Source organism: Marmota monax, unplaced genomic scaffold (assembly GCF_021218885.2).
Source record: "Marmota monax isolate L192 unplaced genomic scaffold, Marmota_monax_Labrador192_F-V1.1 WCK01_AAM20220418_F8-fsc00280, whole genome shotgun sequence".
In the NCBI taxonomy this organism is placed as follows: domain Eukaryota; kingdom Metazoa; phylum Chordata; class Mammalia; order Rodentia; family Sciuridae; genus Marmota; species Marmota monax.
Genome location: NW_026692080.1, coordinates 369,460 through 389,306, shown reverse-complemented (window position 1 = coordinate 389,306; position 19,847 = coordinate 369,460). Strand labels below are relative to the sequence as shown.

Sequence of the window (19,847 nt, the reverse complement as noted above, 5' to 3'; positions counted from 1 at the left end):
ATGTACCGAAGGTGATTTATTTGTTCAGCTCAGTGATATTACAGCTAAAAAAACATTCATTAAGAAAAGGAGAAGCAGTCTACACCTAACAGAGGAATCAGAAATGTTTCTTAATTTTGTTGAGTTAAATGTTTGACTCTTTTCTATATACAAAACATAAGTTCCTTAAAGATTCTTCATAATTGTATTATAGAAGAATTTAGTATGTCATACGTACTTAATTTGACATTCAATTGTAGTAGCCATATGTTGTTTGATTTCTTTATGAGCACCAAGATGGAAACACTCAAATGAATTTGAGAAAAATTGGAAGAAATTAGATTATCGGGTTCTGTTAAATTGGTAATGTATCTTGCTTAAATTTCTATTTTTAATGTATATCCATTAGATTATATAAATCAAATTTAGAGGAAAAAATAAAAGGAAGAAATATTCTCAAGATACATGATAGATATTTTTTATTATTTGAAAATTTGATTAATAAAACAAAAAGCCTATAGAAGAATAGACAAGTTATAAAGTGTGCTCACACATACAAATTGTAAAACACTCATAAATATATTAAAAGATGCTTTCTCTTACCTCCTAAAGAAATGAAAAGAAAATGAACTGCCATTTTCATCATCAGATTGGCAAATATAAAAAGCTTTTGAAAGTACAATATTGGTGTTGATGTTGGTTTATAAAATGATGCATCTTATTTTATTAGAGAGCACTGTTTCAGTAACCATTAAAAGCACACAGAGCTTAACTGTGACATTCTTAGACTTTCCTTGACAGCCATATCAAAAAGTTCCCCCTGCAAAATCTCTAGACCCATATATTTTTTTTTTATAGCATACTGCAACTTGTAACTGTTAATTCTTAAGTCTGTCTCCCCCAATAGAATGTAAAATCCTATGATGGTAGTGATCAAGACTAACTTGATCCTGGGTTTATTCCTAGTTATCTACCACAGTGTGAAGCACATAGAAAGCATCTAATATACTTTTTCCCTTTGATCCAGTAATCCTACTAAAAGACGAACATTTCTAGATGACTCAAAGGATTCTTTTGTTTTTTGTTTTTGTTTTGTTTTGGTACCAGATTTGAACTCAGGAGTACTTAACCACTGAGCCACATCCCCGGCCTTTTTTCTTTTTTTTTTTTTTAATTTTAGAGACAGGGTCTCACTGAGTTGCTTAAGGCCTAGCTAAGCTGATGAGGCTGGCTTTGAACTCGAGATCCTTCTGCCTCAGCCTCCCAAGCCTCTGGGATTATAAGGATGCACCATCGTGCCCGGCTTTCAGAGGATTTTTTTGGACCCAATAATTCTATTTTAGATGAATATGCTAGGTATATTGTCACACATCATAGAGATTTTCATTACAGTACTGTGTAATAGTAAAATATAAGAAATACCTTAAACATTCGGTAAAATATAGTCCTTTCATACAATGGAATGCTATAAGTCATTTAGGAGAATGACATGGACAGACACAAAACATCTCCAAGATCTACCATTAAGCGAAGAAAGCAAATTGTCAATTCCTGTGTTTAGTTTGGAATAAATTGTTTATTTCTAAAAATGAAGATGTAACAGTCTTTCGTCAATATTCCCCCATCTTTTTTGGGAAAACCTCAAGCTGGAATGGTCCAGTTTCAACTGCACCATATGTTGGGATGAAGGTGACCTTTCACATTACACTTCCATGCTAGATTCTAGAAGCCCACCTTTGCACCTTCAGCTTACCAGTGTCTTGAGCCTTGAGAAGGGTGTTATTCAAATGAGATAGTTTGGCCACTATTGAACTTGTCAAGGTCAGTGAGATATCAGGCAGAAATCACTAAATGACAACAAAGGCCTTATGACAGACCACAAGTTGAGTTTATTCTAGTCTTCCCTAGAGAATCCTGAGTCAGTCTCTCAATGCTAACTCTCCTGTGCATGGAGTACCTCCTGATCTGGTCTTCTCTTCATGAGTTCTGCTCCTCCTTTATATCTTCTCATTTTTTCTTTGTTAGTGCAGTGACCCCAATCTACTCTTTGGAAGACTCAAGCACCTCCAATCTTCATCGTTTCACTTATATCTCATTTATGGATAAACCCTATGTCCTCTTTAATCAGAACTTGGTTTCTAATAGTCAAAGCCAAGACTTTCTTCAAGAACTTTCAGAAATCTACTATTTCATGTTTTTTTTTTTTAAATCCAACACCACAGGCATATGTTGGTTGTCTATTTTCCCTACCCAACATTACCCTGATTTTCATTCAGCAGATAGCACTCTTTTCCCATGTAACTCATAAACTAACTATACCTGTAGCTCTGGGAGTAGGCCTTTCTGTTTTCCTGGCAATAGCCCTTGTTTTAAGTGGGCATGAGACCCAAGAAAGTCTGGATTCTTGTTTGGAATGTGAAGTCAGAAATATTGGCTCTTTAAAGATAGTATAGACAATATTACAAATATTTTCCTATTTACAGGCAGACCAGGAGATTTGGCAGTCTTTTTGAAACCAGTTTGAGGAAAATGACTCATGGAAAAGAAAGATTGGGAAATAATCCCAAGTTTTAGTAAAGCCATACTGGAAATACATTTGCTGTCTAGACTTTTCAGTTTATAAGAATCAAATGTCTTCTATTTTTCAAAAAGCTCATCTGTTAACTGCAACCAGAACTCAATTGAATCCTTTGTTCTTTTTTGAGATTCTTTTAGTCCTTTCGAGGCAAGTGACTGGCTCCAAGAGGCAATGAAGCCCTCCAAAAGAAAGATCAAAGAAATGTGGAAGAAAAAAACCCTTAAAACATTTTTCAGGATAAAGCTAACCTTCATACAGCAAAGTATGCCCTTGTATAAACACAAAACGATGGGAAGATACAGGAGACACCAAAAAGAGGTTTCTTTGGGAAGGGAAATTGGGGACTGGAATGACAGATTTACTTTTACTCTCTTTCAGTAACATTTGAATATTTTAAAAATCATGTGCAGGTATTTTTTTAAATGGAAAATAAAAATAAAATGACTAAAGATATCTCAAAAAGCAGATTTTTTTTTTTCCCTGAGGGACTTACTAATGTAGTAAGTATAATAGCACTGTAAAATCTTTTCAAATTATTTTGGTGATGGAAAATTTGTTGTTGAAAGTCCTGCTGTGCAACAAACGTCTTTACTTGTCATCTTTCCCTTTTGTCTTTCTGTACACCATCTCTCGGAAACTGGCTAGAATCTTATTCTCTCTCTTTCTTCTCTCTTCTTGGTTAAAGGATGCAAGAGCTCTCTTTTCATCAGCACTGTAAATTTGATTCTCTTTACGCAGTCTTACAGCCTCCATTCTGCGATGTCTGCTACCACTCATGACATAACCTGAGCATTCAAATGAGGCAATCTCTTCACTTGTCAACCCAATTTCACCTCTTCGTGGGATACGCTTTCCAGCTTTTACATACTCAGCCATAGCTGCACCTTCACCTGGGAGCAGAGCATGACCATAGTTCAAAGGTTTCTCATCTTGAGTGGTATGTATTATAGGTGCTTCTGGGCCTATTAAATCCCTTGTATCTGCAGTCTTTGACTGTCCCATCCAGATACCTTCTGGAAATTCCCCTTCTGAAGCTTTACAGCTTGTGTCACTGGATTCTTTTTTAGTCTTCTTATTCTTTTTCTTGTATTTTTTCGCTCTGTGTTTCTTTTTCTTGTCTTTCTTCTTAGGTTTTTTGACTTTCTTTTTATCATCATCAGAGCTAGAATCAGTGTCAGAGACTGAATTACTAACATTATCAGAATACTTCCTATGTTTTCTTTTGGAGGACTTCTTTCTTTTTTTCTTTTTTGAACGACTGGTCTTCTTTTTTCTTTTTTCTTCAGAGCTGGAATCTGAATTGGTACTCTTTTGATTCTTCAGCTCCTCTTCAACTGGGGTATGTTCATCAGAATCTGGCTCAGGAAACTTTGGTGACAGCCCCCACACTTCAGGCGCACCCAACTCCCCAATTCTCTCTCTCTCCTTCAGCCTCCTTTGCCGACAGCTCTCTTCCTTTTCCTTCTCATAGTGTTCTGCCCACTGCCAATCGCCCCCATAGTGGTGGTGACGGTGGTGGTAGCGATATCCCCCATAGTAAATTGAAGAGGAGGACGAGAAGTAGTAGCTGTGGAGGCCTGGAGGCTGCTCCCAAGACCCAGCGCGGCTAAGGGGATAAGAAGGGCCAACGCTCACCCCAACCCAGGGAGGCTTGAGGCCCTCCGGTCCTCGGGAGTGAGGGCGGGAACTGCCACTCCAAGGGGAGTGCCTGTTCCGCGCAGACGGTGGGCTCCCAGAAGAGCTGTGTCGTGGCCTCTGAGAACCTGGGGCGTCCTCGCAATAGCTGGACCGAGATACTGGAGCCATGAGCAGCACTCCAAATGGCCAACGCAGGACAGTTATTGCAGACACCTAGGCCTCGACACTTCCTGTCTACGCAGGGGCAAGCACTAGGAATGGCTCCTGGGCTCCCCGCGCTCGGCTTCTGCTTCCGTCGGGTTGCCAGGCGAACGCCGAGTCACCGCCTGGACGGTGAGGTGCCCGTATCAGGGGAGGCTGTATGGGTCTTCCTTTGGGGAGTGGGTGCCTATTTTTTTTAAATTTACTTTCTACAACCTGGGCCCCCGTGAGAAATAAACGAATTAGTTCCTCTCTTGTTGAATCACAGCCTTCCCAAATTTTCCCCCGTTGACTCTCCTCATCTGGGGTCATTTCTTAAGAAACTTAGTTCGGAACCACTTTCTGAAGATATTTTTAGAGCAAACTCTCTGAAATGGCGAATATTTCACATAAAACCATTTCTCCCTGGTCTTAAAATGTACGTAGGCATTTCTCTCACCAGAGTTCTCTCTAGTTAAGTTGATCCGTTTCAGTTAGCTCATAGACTTTGAAAGTGAAAGATGAGCTAAACCACAATTTAGGAATGATGCTTTCATGATGCTAGGATTGTAAACAATGAAGTGAGGAAATTAAATTGAATAGAACCAAAATATATAATTTGATCTAAGAAGTTTAGTAATGTGATTGAAAAGGACATGGATTAGCACCATACCGTAGACCATTCTAATATAGGAATTGGCAAGCTGGGAGTAATATAAATGAATGATCACACGTATATGGAAAATATCGCAATGAATAAGGTAAGCACTACAGATTCTCTGTAAATAAAGAAAAAATTTGTTTCGAGGACTTCATAGTTCAATGAAATGGATCTGAAATGTTACTTCAGTTTACTGAAATTAAGCCATGCAGTATTTGATGGGAAATTCAAATATTAACAAACCAATAGCACGTGGGAAAATGAATTTTAGAATATATCCGTTTGTATAGGAAACCTATAACCTACAACAGATGTGGCATATATTTTCTGTAAAAGACCAATATAGTTTAGGCTTTGTGGGCCAAGAGGCAATGTGGAGGATATTATATAAATACCTAGTTTTTGTGTTTTGTTCATTGTTTTGTTTGTACTGCTGGGGATGAAACCCCAAATCTCATGAATTCCAGGAAAGCGCTCTACCATGGAGCTATGATATACTGATAGCAAGAGAAAATACAAATTTTCACACATTTTTAAGATAGGTGAAATATAATTTTTTTAATTCAGAATGCAATTAAAATACAGGTTTTTTTTTTTTTTTTTTTTTTTGTAATACAGTTTTTCTAACAGGAAGGATGAATTTTATTTTTTTTTTGGTACCAAGGATTGAACTCAGGGGCATTCAACCACTGAGCCACATCCCCAGCCCTATTTTGTATTCTATTTAGAGACAGGGTCTCACTGAGTTGCTTAGCGCTTCACTGTTGCACTGTTCACTGTTGCTGGCTTTGAACTTACAATCCTCTGTCTCAGTCTCCCAAACTGCTGGGATTACAGGCAAGCACCACTATGCCCAGCATGAAATTCTTTTTTATACAAATAACATTTTGTTTGATTTTTACTCTTGGACAGCAAAAGCAGCCATAGACATGTAAATAAATGGACCTAACTCTGTTCCAATAAAATTTTATTTATGGAAACTGAATTTTATGTGGTTTCGTATGACACTAAGTCAGGGGTGAGTAAACTACTGTATACAGATAAAAAATGACCCATTCCTCACTCAGGTCATACAAAAGCAGGCAATGAGTCAACTTTGGTTTGTAGACAGTAGTTTACTCACCTCTGACTTGGCCAAAAAAACATTAGTGCAAAAGGTGTGCTTGGGAATAAGAATAAACACATATCATGCATTTTGGAGGTGAGAGGATTTTATTTTTTTGTGTTTTATTTATAGATAACAAATACTCACTAACAGAACACAAATATATTTGAAGAACTTTAAGAATTAGGTACAAGTTTTGGAAAACAATACTTTACAATTATTAAGAAAAGCACCAGATTTTGAAAGTTCAGCTAAAATGAAATTGTTTTTACATGTAACATTTTACTATCGTTCTCGAAATTTCTCAGAATTGTTGCTACAGCAACAAAAAGCTGACTCACATACATACCGAGAAGTTAAATTTAAGTTATCAATATCACCTAGCTGATGAGTGATAAAGTCAGGATTACTCAGTTGACCTGCTTTGAGAGCCTGTATATCTACCCACTGTGCTAGACCATGAATAGGGTCTGGAAAGAAACAGGAAGGAAGAAAGCAGGAGGAAAATATGTACCTAAAGCAAGGGACTAGAGAGTTTCTGGAAGCAGAGAGCAGCATAAGCCTGGTTACATGCCATGGAAACTGAAATTGGTAACCTGGAGAACAGGCTATGGAAAACAAACAGGTTACCACCTGGTGCTGGGGGAGGAAGTTTCTGGTTACTTTTTCTGGAGTTATCTCAGTGGCTACATTGGCAGTTCACTGCCTAGAATGTGGTAAGGATTTGTGAGGGGATGAGGTCAGGGTGGGAGAGCTTTCCTTCAATTTACTGTTTTTGCCTCAAAGGGAGGAAGGTGGCAGACTGGGGGAGGTGTTGGGGGAGCAAGGACCTGAGGCAGTCATTACTCTGAAACAAGTGCCTGGTGATGTGTTCTGCCTCTCTGATGTTTCTAAGGAACAAAAACTCCTACCAGAGTTCTGAAGACTCTAGGAAACACTGCTTTCTAGCTGTATTTTAGTGTCAATTTTATGCCAGGTTTTTAGGCAAGTTTTACATCAGAAAGAATTGAGGACCCCAGCAGCAACCTTTAGATTTTGAAGATTCTTGTCCTATTTCTTATGATTCACGGTATGCCGTTCTTTCCTTAACAAACCTCCCTTAAGTGAGGGTAAAGACAGGATCCCTAACGGGTTAATTCGGAGACAACCACAGAGAGGAATTTCCTAGAGAGCCCAGGAAGTGGCTTTGATTCCCCGCGAGGCTTCCTAGACCCCAGCCTCAACTTCTCTCGTGTGTCTGGACAGTGTTCACTTTCACCCCAAGGACATCCTTTGAGAATATTTATTGTGGGATTAGAGTGGGGTGTAGAGGAGTATGCTGCACAAGGCACGAACTACTGGAGAGATCTGTGCAGTTGCGTCTCAGGAAAGATCTGGGCCCCTGGTATGAGAGGAGGGAACCATTTCCAGTTTTACTGGCAAATAGTTCCCATCTTTCATGAATTCTCCGAAGATATTCAACGGGAGCTAGAGTGTGATTCAAGTACTGCTTTTGCTTGGGATGGCTAGAGAACGGAGAGAAAAAACTGCCCTGGAAGCCCACTCTGCAGAAGAGAAGATGGGGATTCTGACTGTGAAGGTGGAGAAGGAGGAATTCGCCTCGGTTACTGAGGAGAGCGCACCCGGTAGCCTCGCCTGGGGCAAGGAATGTTCGCGCCAGCGCTTTCGTGCTTTCTGTTATCCGGAAGCCTCAGGCCCCAGAGAGGCGCTGAGCCGGCTCCGGGAGCTCTGCCGACAGTGGCTGAGGCCTGAGATGTATAGCAAGGAACAGATTCTGGAGCTGTTGGTACTGGAGCAGTTCCTGACCATCCTACCTGGGGACCTGCAGAACTGGGTGCGGGAGCAGCATCCAGAGAGCGGGGAGGAGGTGGTGGTACTGTTGGAGTATTTGGAGAAGCATCTGGATGAACCCACACCTCAGGTAGAAAGAAAAGGTTTAGTATCTGAGAGCTGTGGTCTGTGCCTTCCTGAAGATCAGAGCGAGGGGTATTTCTTTAAGATCACTTTTTGTATTGTGAACCTCCTTATCGGTATTCTGGACCCTTTCTCAGAGTATTTAAATACATAAAGAAAAATATAAAGGATTACAAAAGAACTCAATCATATTGATACACAGTTAGCAAATGATTAAACGTCCAGTAAAGATATATATGTGTTTTTTAAACTTAAATGTGCTAAATACTAAGACCTATTTTGATGACAAAGTCTTAGTACTGCTTATGTCGCATTAGCTTGTTTAAATGTTACATTTTTCTTAGAGACTAGTAAAAAAAAAGACCATTTTTTTTTCCTATACAAGTTCACAGACCACTGGGTTTGAACTTGTTAAAAAATGGATGAACTTTTACCTCCATCTTCTCATCTGTTTTACAATGTTTCCTCTTTATCTTTTCCAGTGTTCTTGTGCAAGTTCTCTCAGAGCCTTCAGTTATCAGGAAACCAAGTTTCTTTACTTGGATCGATTCCACTGAGCTCTGTAACAGTGAAAAATCATCTGGAGTCTCTTACATTCTTTATAAAGAATGTGGGAAATTCTGAGCGCACATGAGAAAGAAACTTGAAAACTAACTGATGTCTGGAAGAAAATCTGCATTTAACAAGGACATACCGTGTGCCAAACTCTGTTGAGTGGTTTGGCCTACTATAATCTTATTTAATCTTATTTACTAGTCTCCTAAGCCCCATAAACTAGATACTATTATCCAGATTTTTTCAGGTAAGAAGAAATATTAATATTCTTTGAGAATTTAGCACCAGATTCCAAACAGTTTCATAAAAGCACAATTGCATATAATGGGAGAGCACAGAGTAATGGTTAAGATTATGGGCTCTTGAATTGTTCTGCCTGAGCTCCTATATTAGCATTGCTGTTTATAAATTGGGTGTCTTAGGTGAGCTACCTAAACTGGACCTCAATTTTGTAGTCACAAAGTTCTAGCTCTTAGGGTTGTCTGAATTAAGTGGATTAATCTTCATAAAGGTCTTAGTGCCTAGAAAGTAGAAATAACATGTAGAAGGCATGATAGAAATGCTTGATGAATGACTTTCAGCCTCCCGGTGGCCACCAGGGGCAAGAACTGCTCTGTTGCAAGGTGGCATTGTTGACACCAGTTCAAGAATCACAAAATAGCCAATTCCAACCAATGAAGGCTCTGCTCAAGCATGAATCTCCTGCATCCCAGCACTTACAAGACAGAGGTGAGTATTATTTTCTGGGCTGGATTGTATGAATCTACTTTTTTTTTTTACTTTGTAGTGCTAGGTGCATGCTAGGCAAATACTCACTACAGACCTACATTCCTAGCCTTGGGCTGTATGAATTCTAAAGACTTGATTCAGTTCCTTATACCCACTGACAGTTACTCTTTTTTTTGGTATTGGGGATTGAACCCAGGGGTGCTTTACCACTGAGCTACATCCCCAGTCCATTTTACTTTTTATTTTATTTTATTTTGGGAATAAAATAAAATAAAATATCAGGGATTGAACTCATGGGCACTCGACCACTGAACTGCAAACCCAGCCCTATTTTGTATTTAATTTAGAGACAGGGTCTCACTGAATTGCTTAGTACATTGCTTTTGCTGAGGCTGGCTTTTAACTCATGATCCTCCTGCCTCAGACTCCCAAGCTGCTGGGATTATAGGTGTGAGCCACCAAGCCTAGTCCTTTTTATTTTTTGAGGTAGGGTCACAGTTGCTGAGGGTCTCCTTAAATTGTTGAGGCTGGCCACAAACTTATGATCTTCCTGCCTCATTGTCCTGAGTTACTGTAACTACAGGTGTGTGCCACCATGACTGACTGTTGATGTTTACTTTATATGCTGATTACTGATCAACTAAAACAGGAATTTGAAACAATAGTAGAAAGTTTTCCTAACCAAACCTAGACATATTAAATAAGACATATTAAATAAGACATATTAAATATGTCTTATTAAATATGACATATTAAATATAAGACATATTAAATAAGACATATTAAATAAGACATATTAAATATTAAACTTGGCACCAGGAAAGAATTTATTTTTTAATAACTTAGTGATCTCCTTTCATTTAACATATATTTATGGAGACCTTTTTTATAATAGTCACTGTTGTTAGCACTGGGAATAGAGTCATCAGTGAGACCAAATTTTTGCTCTGGTGGAGCTCATATTCTAGTAGGGAAGATAAAAATGAATCAATAATATAATTTAAGATATTCACAAGTGCTATGAAGAAAATAAGGTAGAATTTGTAAAGCCAACTGAATTTGTAAAGCCAGAAATGGTAGGACTGTTGCAAATTAAAGAGAATACATCTTCTAAATATAAGATTTGTAATGAAAACAGGGTGAAAATCATTTATCAGGAAGCAACTTTGTGTTCTAGGGGGTTCATTCAGGCAGGTTTCCAGAATGTACAATACTTAGACTTACCATTCAACATGTAGTCTTTATTTCTCAACAGAAGTCTTGGCCTAAACCAACTCCTTTTCTGAATCTTGCAGTGTTCATTTCTTATAGGGAAAGTGAGGTTCCTCTCTACTTCTCTGTCTTCTTTATGGGATCAGCCTTATTTTTCTCAGTTTTTCAGACCCTAAGAGGAAAGTACTCTAATACACACTAAAGACAGTTTAACCAAAACAAAAAACAAAAACAAACAAAACCCCTTTTCTCTTCCCATCAACACTCAAGATCAAAAAGTCTAAAAATGAAAAGCTTTGTTTTGGTTTTATATTGTATTCACTTTACCATTCCTCCCAAGAATTCTGCCCATGTTTTTTGTGTGTCTGCAGGAGCATACCAGAACTCCTTAGGCCTTTGCACTTTGGAAAGGAACACACTGTATAAACTTCTCAGCAACAATTTCCTAACCCAGTTTTTTTTTTTTTTAATTTTGGGGTACTAGGGATTGAACTCAGGGGCGCTCGACCATTGAGCCATAGCCCTAGCCCTATTTTGTAATTTTTTAAAATATATTTTAGTTGACAGTCCTTTATTTATTTTTATGTGGTGCTGAGAATTGAACCCAGTGACTCACACATGCTGGGCAAGTGTGCTTCCACTGAGCCACAGCCTCAGCCCCCCAATTTTGTATTTGAGACGGGATCTCACTGAGTTGCTTAGCACCTCACTTTTGCTGAGGCTGGCTTTTAACTGACTGTTGATGATCCTCTTACCTCAGCCTCTCGAGCCCCTGAGATTATAGACATGCACCACCCTGCCCTGTTCTAACCCAGTTTTTGATCTTAGATTCCATAAGGCAAGGAGGCTAAACACCAGGGTATGTCTTATCCAGAGTTTCTTTCTTTCTTAGTTCTCCAGGTTCCTGGACTTTCTCAGGGAATCATTTGCAGAGAAGATACCCCAGTAGCTGCCAGATCCACTCCACAGTCCCAGGTGAGTTAAAAGCCCTCCTCTTTCTGATACTCTACACACTTTACTATTGGTAGGCTTCCTATTAGGTTCCTCTTTCCCCAGTTCTACCCTACCCCATTCTAAATCCACATAGGATTTGAGTTTTCTCATCTCATCATTGGTTAATATTTGGTGCCCACTTAAGAGGCTTTTCCTGTTTTCTTACAGGAAAGGGTTCTCTGTGCTTCCCTTTTCTTTGGTTAGCCCCTTCATCAGTGGGATTTTTTTTCTTCAACAACTAAATATTTCATTGTGATGGTGGTTTGTTTTGTGGGGTGTTTTGTTTGGGCAGTGAGGAGGATTAAATCAAGGGCCTTACACATACTAGGCAAGTGCTCTACCACTGAACTACATTCCCAACTTTGTTTTTTTGCTTGTTTATTTATTTATTTATTTTTGTGGTGCTGGGGATTGAACCCGGGGCTTTGTGTGTGTGTGAGGCAAGCACTTTATGAACTGAACTATATCCCTAGCCCTATTTTTAACGTGGTACTGGGGATTGATCCCAGGGTGCTCTACCACACCTATAATCCCCAGCCCTTTTTATTTTTTGAGACAGGGTCTCATCAAGTTGCTGAAGCTGGCCCTGAACTTATGATCCTCTTGCCTCAGCTTCCCCTAAGTAGCTGAGATTACAGAGTGTGTCACCACTCCCAAAAGGAAGATTTACTAAACCTAGATTTTCATTTCTCAGTCTTTAATGTCCTGCTTGAAGTACTCAGTGTTTGCAGAGTTTTTGTATTTTTTTCTTACCTCAGATCTAGATTTCATTGTATTTTAAAAACCATTAATGTAAATAAGCCCTTACCTGCTCCTTTACCAAAGCATACCACACATCTTTTGGAGAGTTTGGATATGGTTCTACTCCTTTTGTTTTGCCCCTTGTTTTCCAAACCTTTTCACTTTCTGAACTGTTTAGATATTTATATGAAAGTACTTACATCAAATGTAATTGTTTCTTGCCTTTGACAGTTCTTTTAAATAAAGATTTTATTGAGATAGGGTTAGGTAGGCCCTTTTTAAAGAGCTCCTTTAAAGAATTATGTCTGTTCTTTGCAAGTATCCTGCTTTGGGAGTGATTATAGGCAAGAAGTACTAAGTGGGATTATTTATTGTTTTAGAGGATGCTGAAAATGGAAAACGTGGCCCTGACCTTCTCTCCTGGTTGGACACAGCTGAATTCATCCCAAATGAACCTCTACAGAGATGAAAGGCAGGAAAACTGTGGACACCTGGTTTCCCTGGGTAAGATTAATAGTCCCTAATTTTTACTAAGGTATCTTTTTTTCTTTAATTTGTGTATTAGAACCTAACGGATTGTTAGAACATGTTTGGAGTATGTTTGGTTTCAGAACCACCATTTCTGAACCCCTGTTGATGGTCAGATGTATAATTAACTCCTAAACCTCTGTTCCTTGCTTTCTTCTCTATCATGTCAGTATTCTGGTCAGTTTAAATGAGAGGAAGTAGATACAAACCTTGGTACAGTTGTGGCTCAAGTAGGTAGGTGCTCAGTAAATGTTGATTTCCTTTGAATTTCTAGCCCTGACAAAAGAGAAAACCTGAAGGGCCTCTTCAAGAAACAGACCATTGAGTCAAACAGTGTGAAAGTTAGTAGTAACCTCAGACATTGACTACAGACTACACCCTCTTAGAGGTGAGAGTGAAGAAGCACAGAGGGTTATCCGACTTGTCAGAGGTCACACAGCTCATTGATGGCACAGTAGGTGCTCTGACTCAGAACTCCCAGCACCAATGTCTATTCTGTTTGGGGATCCTACTTCTGCCCGAAATAAGAGCAGAAATAACAACTTGTATCATTGATCAGTGATCAGTTTCTAAGTTTCTACTTTTGCTGTTTGTTACAGAATGTTTCAGAAATCCTTTTGCTTGGTCTGTTTACGATTGCCTTCTGCTCAGACCTATCGGTATCTAATCCTGGGTCTATGACTCTGCCTTACTATTCTTTCAAGCCTCCACTCCATAAGTGCTCAATATAGTACTTTGTTTTTGATACTCTTCTTCCACTTCTTTCATTTCCAGTTGTCCCCTTCTTTCAATGGCCCCATTTCCATTCTCAGGTCTCTTTCCTCTCCAGCATTCCTTTTCCTCCATTATTCCTACCCTTATTTTTGAACTTAAATTCTCATCCTTGGCAAGCATATAACTCTGTAATTCTTGCCTCATCACTTTTCATCACAGAGCTTTGCTCCTATAATTAACAGTTGTTGGCTTGTTGTTTCAGGTGGTAAAATACAGGCTACAATTCAGGATTTGCCTCCAGCAAAGGAACATCTAGAAAAGCCTGGGCAGAAATTGTACCATCTTGGTGAGGACATTGCACAGATCTCTGCAGGTACAGAAGCTGGTGAACAGGATGAGGGTGGGTTGCAAAGAAAGCAGAAAAATGCCACAGGGAGTAGGCGACACATTTGCCATGAATGTGGAAAGAGTTTTGCTCAGAGTTCAGGCCTGACCAAGCACAGGAGAATCCACACTGGAGAGAAACCCTATGAGTGTGAAGACTGTGGGAAGACCTTCATTGGGAGCTCTGCCCTTGTCATTCATCAGAGAGTTCACACTGGTGAGAAGCCATATGAGTGTGAAGACTGTGGCAAGGTCTTCAGTCACAGTTCAAACCTTATCAAACATCAGAGAACTCACACTGGGGAGAAGCCCTATGAATGCAATGACTGTGGGAAAACCTTCAGCCAGAGCTGCAGCCTCCTTGAACATCACAAAATTCACACTGGGGAGAAGCCATACCAATGTAAGATGTGTGGCAAAGCCTTTAGGCGTAATTCACATCTTCTGAGACATCAGAGGATCCATGCTGATAAAAATCAGGAGCCTGAGCATGGAGAGGCCTGGGAAGGTCACAGTAGGATGGAAAGCCAGTGGGAAAATGTTGGAACTCCTGTGTCTTATAAATGTAATGAGTGTGAAAGAAGTTTTACTCAGAATAGAAGCCTTATTGAACATCAAAAAATCCATACTGGTGAGAAACCCTATCAGTGTGATGCATGTGGAAAAGGCTTCACCCGAACTTCATACCTTGTTCAACATCAGAGGAGCCATGTAGGGAAAAAAATTCTGTCTCACTGACTATACATGCCAAAGTTGGGGCTTATTTGTAATTCAACTGAAGCTAGCCTGGAGCACTACAGAAATTGTAGGCCAGGGCTTTATTTACCAGTGCATCATCATGTGTTAGGAAACAATCTGAGATGAATTATCTTCCACATTATAGAAATTGGTTGGAACCAAACTTTTTTGAGGAATGTTGTCTGGAAAATGTAGACTTAAAGTGTTTTATTCTTACCTATTGGACTTAAATGGCCTTTCAGAATAGCTAAATGCCACAGCAGTATTTTTGTTTTCTCCTGGATGGATAATTCTTAATCTGGGGGGCTGCTGCTCTTACCATTCATTTTCCAATAATGAATCCTTCATGAGTAGGTCAGGTTCATGAGATCTTTTACCCCTCATTGTGCCTTGCATATAGGTGCTAATAAATATTGACTGGATGTATCTGTGAAATGATCTGCATAGCTCTGGAAATCTGTGTCTAGATTTCTGAGAGATTTGTAACTAATGCCATTTGTGTTTTGTCTGATTCTCAGATTCTAGATTCTGGGTCAATACTATGTATTTGTGCCAAGTATATAGTATTGCCAGATTTGGGGTGGGGGAATCCATATTTCTTCATGAGGATAGTACTAATGGTAAGAATGCTTTAAACAACTTCTTAATGATTAAGATATTGGGAGATGGCTTCATCCATAGAATTGTATTATTGCAATCAGGTTTGCTACTCTTTTGCATTCAGGTAAATAAAAATTAATTTATTAAGTCAGGTAAAATGATTATGAATTTTGATGTAAATTCTCTAATGTTCAACATCTTCTTTGTCACCTTTTACATATCTTGGGCCTAACCAAGTTATAAGATACCCTGTATATTCTTCTCCCCCTACTTAAAGTCAACTGCACAAAGGCTTATGACAGCTAAGCTTAAACTTCCTCCAGGTCAGAGCAATCTCATTAAATATTTATAATTATTATTTGTGGCTTTAAAACTTCCCTGTGGGATGGGAATAGGAAAATTGGATTAGTGGCAGGTTATATGAATAGAAACCCAACTGTAGGTAGAAGCACATTGAGAATCTTGAGCTTCTAAAGAAAAGAACTCTACAATATCCAAAGAATCAACATATGAAATCAAGACTCAAAGCTGTGAGTTAAACATGAGAAACAAGACTTTTGTGATATCCCTTATTTTCCACCCAAATCACCTCTGTTCTTCAAAGACTGATATCATCTTCTTAGGTGCTTAAGTATATCACTAGCCTCCAGCCTTGCCAGACTATGTCATAAGTGGATTCTGCTTCTGATAACTGCCTGACCATGTTTTATTCACCCAACAGCATAGTGTTCATGTCTGTTCTCAAGTGCCATTTCTGGATTCCTGCTCTGAAGTACTGCAGGCTGATTAGGTACTTTCAAAACAGAAGGGCTCTTCATTTAATAATCCTCTATTTAATCTTTCGTTGCCTTTATTATCCCCCATTTTAGTCCAGTTTAAACTTCTTTAGTTTCCAAATCTGTAGACTTTCTCTAATTAATCTTGTCTAGCTTTTCAAAATTTCATTTTAAATTAACCTTACCAGCTGGCCATTTCCTTTTGTCTTATAATCTTTACCTTTTCTAAATTTTTGCTAATCTTAGAATGACTTTTAACATTCAAATTCATGATGGGCTAGTGTTTTAGTCAGCTTTTTCACTGCTATGATTAAAGGATCTGACCAGACAAATTGTAGAGGAGGAAAAGTTTATTTGGAGGCTCACAGTTTCAGAGATTTCAGTCTATAGACAGTGGGATGCATTCCTTGGGATTGGAGGTGAGGCAGAACATCATGGTGGAAGAGTGTGGCAGAGGGAAGCAGCTCACATGATGATGATGATGATGATAAGAGAGAGAGAGAGAGAGAGAGAGAGAGAGAGAGAGAGAGACTCTACTCTGCAGATATAAAACATATACCCATAGCTATGCCCCCAATGAACCACTTCCTCCAGCCATACCCCACCTGCCTCCAGTTACCACTCAGTTAATCCCATCAGGTATTCACCGATTAGGTCATTTCTCCTCCAAACCTTCTTGTACTGTCACACATGTGAGTTTTGGGAAACACCTCACATCCAAACCATAATAGCCAGCAACTGTATTTTTTTTTTCTTTCTCGTTTGGTACTGGGAATTTAACCCAGGAAAATCTACCACTGACCCATGCCCTCAGTCCCTTTTTAATTTAATTTTGAGACTAGATCTGGCTAAATTGCCCACGTTGGACTCAAACTTGCAATCCTGCCTCAGTCTCCTGAGTATCTGGGCTTACAGGTGAGTGATATCAAGCTCAGTGGTATTTAACTATTTCTGGGAATTACATGAAGAGAGGCATGTTATAGAAACCAGAAAGCAATACAAATATAATTCTGAAATTAATAGAGGACCCCTGGACCTCCTTTCACTCTTCTGGCCCTAAAATCTCTGTAGAGGAGAGGAATGTCATAGAAAAGTATTTTTAGTACCTACTATGCTAGACAGTGGAAGGGATAAAACGTACATACCTATATACTTAGGTTTTTATTATGATAAGTTTGACAAGATTTGTAACAGAGAAGATAGTACACTGAGAAATAATCTTGTGAGTGGTAAGCTGAAGGCTATAGAAGTTCAGAGAAAGGAAATACTACTTGTGGGGTATGACTAATTATTATATGGATAGGATGACATGTTTAGTTGAAAAGATCATGACTTTGTTAAATTCAGTAAATAAGGCAAGTTTGACGAATTAGGTAAGGGAGCCAGAGCAAAGAGTTTAAACTTCATTCAGGAAGTACTAGAAAACCACTGACATTTTATGATCAAGATCTTATCTGGGAAACTATTTGACAGTATTATATAATTTTACAAAGTTGTGAAAGTCTGCTTATACAAATAAGAAGTGTTACCTAAAAATGAAATTATTTTACTTTGGGGCATGCTGGTACACACCTCTCAGTGACTCAGGAGGCTAAGGTGATAGGATCACAAGTTGCCTTAGCAATTTAGCAAGGACCTAAGCAACTTAGTGAGATTTTGTTTCAAAAAGGGCTGGGGGTATACCTCAGTGGTAGAGCATCCCTGTGTTTAATCCCTAGTACTACAAAAAATAAAAAATTAAAAAATAAAATATTTTGCTGATAGTCTTTTAGACACTCTACTTTTGTATAAGATAAATGTGTCTTTATAAATAAGTGAATTATATCTCTGGCCTTTTTTAAATACTGGGGATTAAACCCAGGGGTACTCTACCACAGAGCTACATTCTCAGTCCTTTTTATTTATTTATTTATTTATTTATTTTGATATAGGGTCTTGCTACATTGCCAAGGCTGGCCTCAAAGTTGTGATCCTTTTGCCTCAGCTTCCCCAGTCACTGGAATTATAGGTGTGCACCACCGCACCCACCTTCTCTAGACTATTTAAAGGATGAGCAAAAAGTCATCTTCAAATAAAATTGAAAATTGAGACCTAGTAAACTGCTTAGCTAAAAAAATAAGCAGCTTATAAAGTATAAAACAATAAACTATTCATGCTTTCTTAAGTTGATTTTAGGAATTTTAGCATTGGTTAGCTGGCATTCTATTTCATTTCTCCTGGTCTTGGGATGTAGCTCAGTGGTAGAGTGCTTGATTAGCACACACCAGGGCTTGTGTTCAATCTCCAGCACCATAAAAAACCAAATACACAAATTCCATTTCTCCAACTGAAAGCCAGGTAAAACCCCTCTACTTCTCCCCTCTGCTACTTAGGTAGGATGAATGGTTATAACAAAAATAACTTTTGATGAAGAGTCCACCTAGATTGGTTCTTAATTTTGGCAAAGATGTGTGTAATGCTGCAGAAGACCTTTTCTGCCTCTTCCTTTGATGGGAGAAAGAATAATAGGAGTGACAACTTATTTCACAAAGTTGTAAGGGTCTGCTTATACAAATAAGAAGTGTTACCTAAGTACTCTCAAAATGTTAATAATTGATAGATAACTGTAAATCACCTTGTTAGCTGAAACCTCCATATTTTGGAATCATAAATGTTTAATAATAAAGACTACATTTGAAAAGTATCCTGTAGCTTTTTGGCAGTATCTTATCTTCCAATGATGCCCTACATCTGTATGATACTCTTTCCTCGTTACCCATGATGAGAACTTCAACCACTAAGTAAACTCAGTTTATCTGCTTTTCTCTAAAAACTTTTTTTAGTCCATTTTGTTTTTTTTCTCATGATAGTAAAATTGAGTCTTACAGATTCAAATGAGGAAACTGTTTTTCCATCAGTTTTGTCTAGTATGTATTTTCTACATTTCAAATAATGTTGCTGCTATAGAAAATTTTCAGGATGACCACTTTTCTGTTAACTTTTTTTGGTGAATGTTTCACTTTACCTTACCATATATATATATATATATATATATATATATATATATATATATATATATATATATATATATGGTTTTCTATTTTTATCTACCCCCATTTCTCACTTGGTTTATGGCATTAGCAATCCCTCCCTATTTGCAACATCAATCTAAGACTCTGGAATTTGAAATTGCAAGTTCTCCTTGTTCTCTTTCACAACTAATAATTGAATGTACATTGTGATATATTCTTGTCTGCACTGTGTATTTTTTAAAATTAGGAATTGGGTCATTATCTAAAATCTTCAGAACACCTTTCCAAATCTCTTTTTAAAATTTCAATTTCTTGGGTTCTTCAAGGTTTTCAGGAGTCTGGGAAAACATTCCTAATGTAACTTATTAAATGCAAGCAGTATGCCATATTTTAAATTTTCTCTGAGTGAATTCTTAAACAGATTACACATTGCTTAATTCATCAAATAACAAGTTCTCATGTATTAATTAAAGTGTTAAAACCTTTAACCATTTTTTCCTTCTGTCTCATCAATTCTACCCATCAACATTGGGAGCCTGGGAAATGGAGTTGGTACCTTTCCAGGCCCATTTGTATATAGCACAGGACATAGAACAGCTGGTTTGGGGCTGAGAGATATACAAGATACATGTGAGATATTCAAGAGATATGTGAGATATGTATTAGGCTTACCATTATATTTTCTTCTAGCAGAGTTCTTATTAAATGAGTGAATCTGAAAATTGAGTCAACTCATTCTTTTGTCTTATTATAATAAAACAAGGTCTCTTAGCACCTACTGATGGAATCCAAAGTGCTGGCATTCTTGCTT

At 38.3% G+C, this 19,847-nt stretch overlaps 2 protein-coding genes across 3 annotated transcripts; one reads left to right on the top strand and one right to left on the bottom strand.

Moving 5' to 3' along the window:
• Nucleotides 1–3,145: 3,145 nt before the first annotated feature.
• On the bottom strand, nucleotides 3,146–4,363 carry Nkapl (NFKB activating protein like). The gene has a single exon (XM_046459643.1). It carries the CDS (start codon nucleotides 4,361–4,363, stop codon nucleotides 3,146–3,148), a length of 1,218 nt encoding a protein of 405 aa, XP_046315599.1.
• A 2,592-nt stretch (nucleotides 4,364–6,955) lies between these two features.
• On the top strand, nucleotides 6,956–18,708 carry Zkscan4 (zinc finger with KRAB and SCAN domains 4). 2 transcript variants are annotated; one of them, XM_046459579.2, is made up of 5 exons: nucleotides 6,956–8,062; nucleotides 9,192–9,339; nucleotides 11,444–11,526; nucleotides 12,666–12,789; nucleotides 13,790–18,708. In XM_046459579.2, exons 1-5 carry the CDS (start codon nucleotides 7,643–7,645, stop codon nucleotides 14,647–14,649), a joined length of 1,635 nt encoding a protein of 544 aa, XP_046315535.1. In that variant the 5' UTR covers nucleotides 6,956–7,642; the 3' UTR covers nucleotides 14,650–18,708. The 2 variants fall into 2 exon arrangements, with proteins under 2 accessions (XP_046315535.1, XP_046315545.1); XM_046459589.2 differs by having other exon boundaries at nucleotides 7,938–8,062; nucleotides 8,538–9,339.
• The last annotated feature ends 1,139 nt before the right edge of the window (nucleotides 18,709–19,847 follow it).

Coding starts and splice junctions, on each gene's coding strand:
- Nkapl (XM_046459643.1), bottom strand. CDS start 4,363: ATGGCTCCAGTATCTCGGTCCAGCTATTGCGAGGACGCCCCAGGTTCT.
- Zkscan4 (XM_046459579.2), top strand. CDS start 7,643: ATGGCTAGAGAACGGAGAGAAAAAACTGCCCTGGAAGCCCACTCTGCA. Junction 8,063..9,191: donor TGGATGAACCCACACCTCAG/GTAGAAAGAAAA, acceptor AATGACTTTCAG/CCTCCCGGTGGCCACCAGGG. Junction 12,790..13,789: donor TGGACACCTGGTTTCCCTGG/GTAAGATTAATA, acceptor TTGTTGTTTCAG/GTGGTAAAATACAGGCTACA.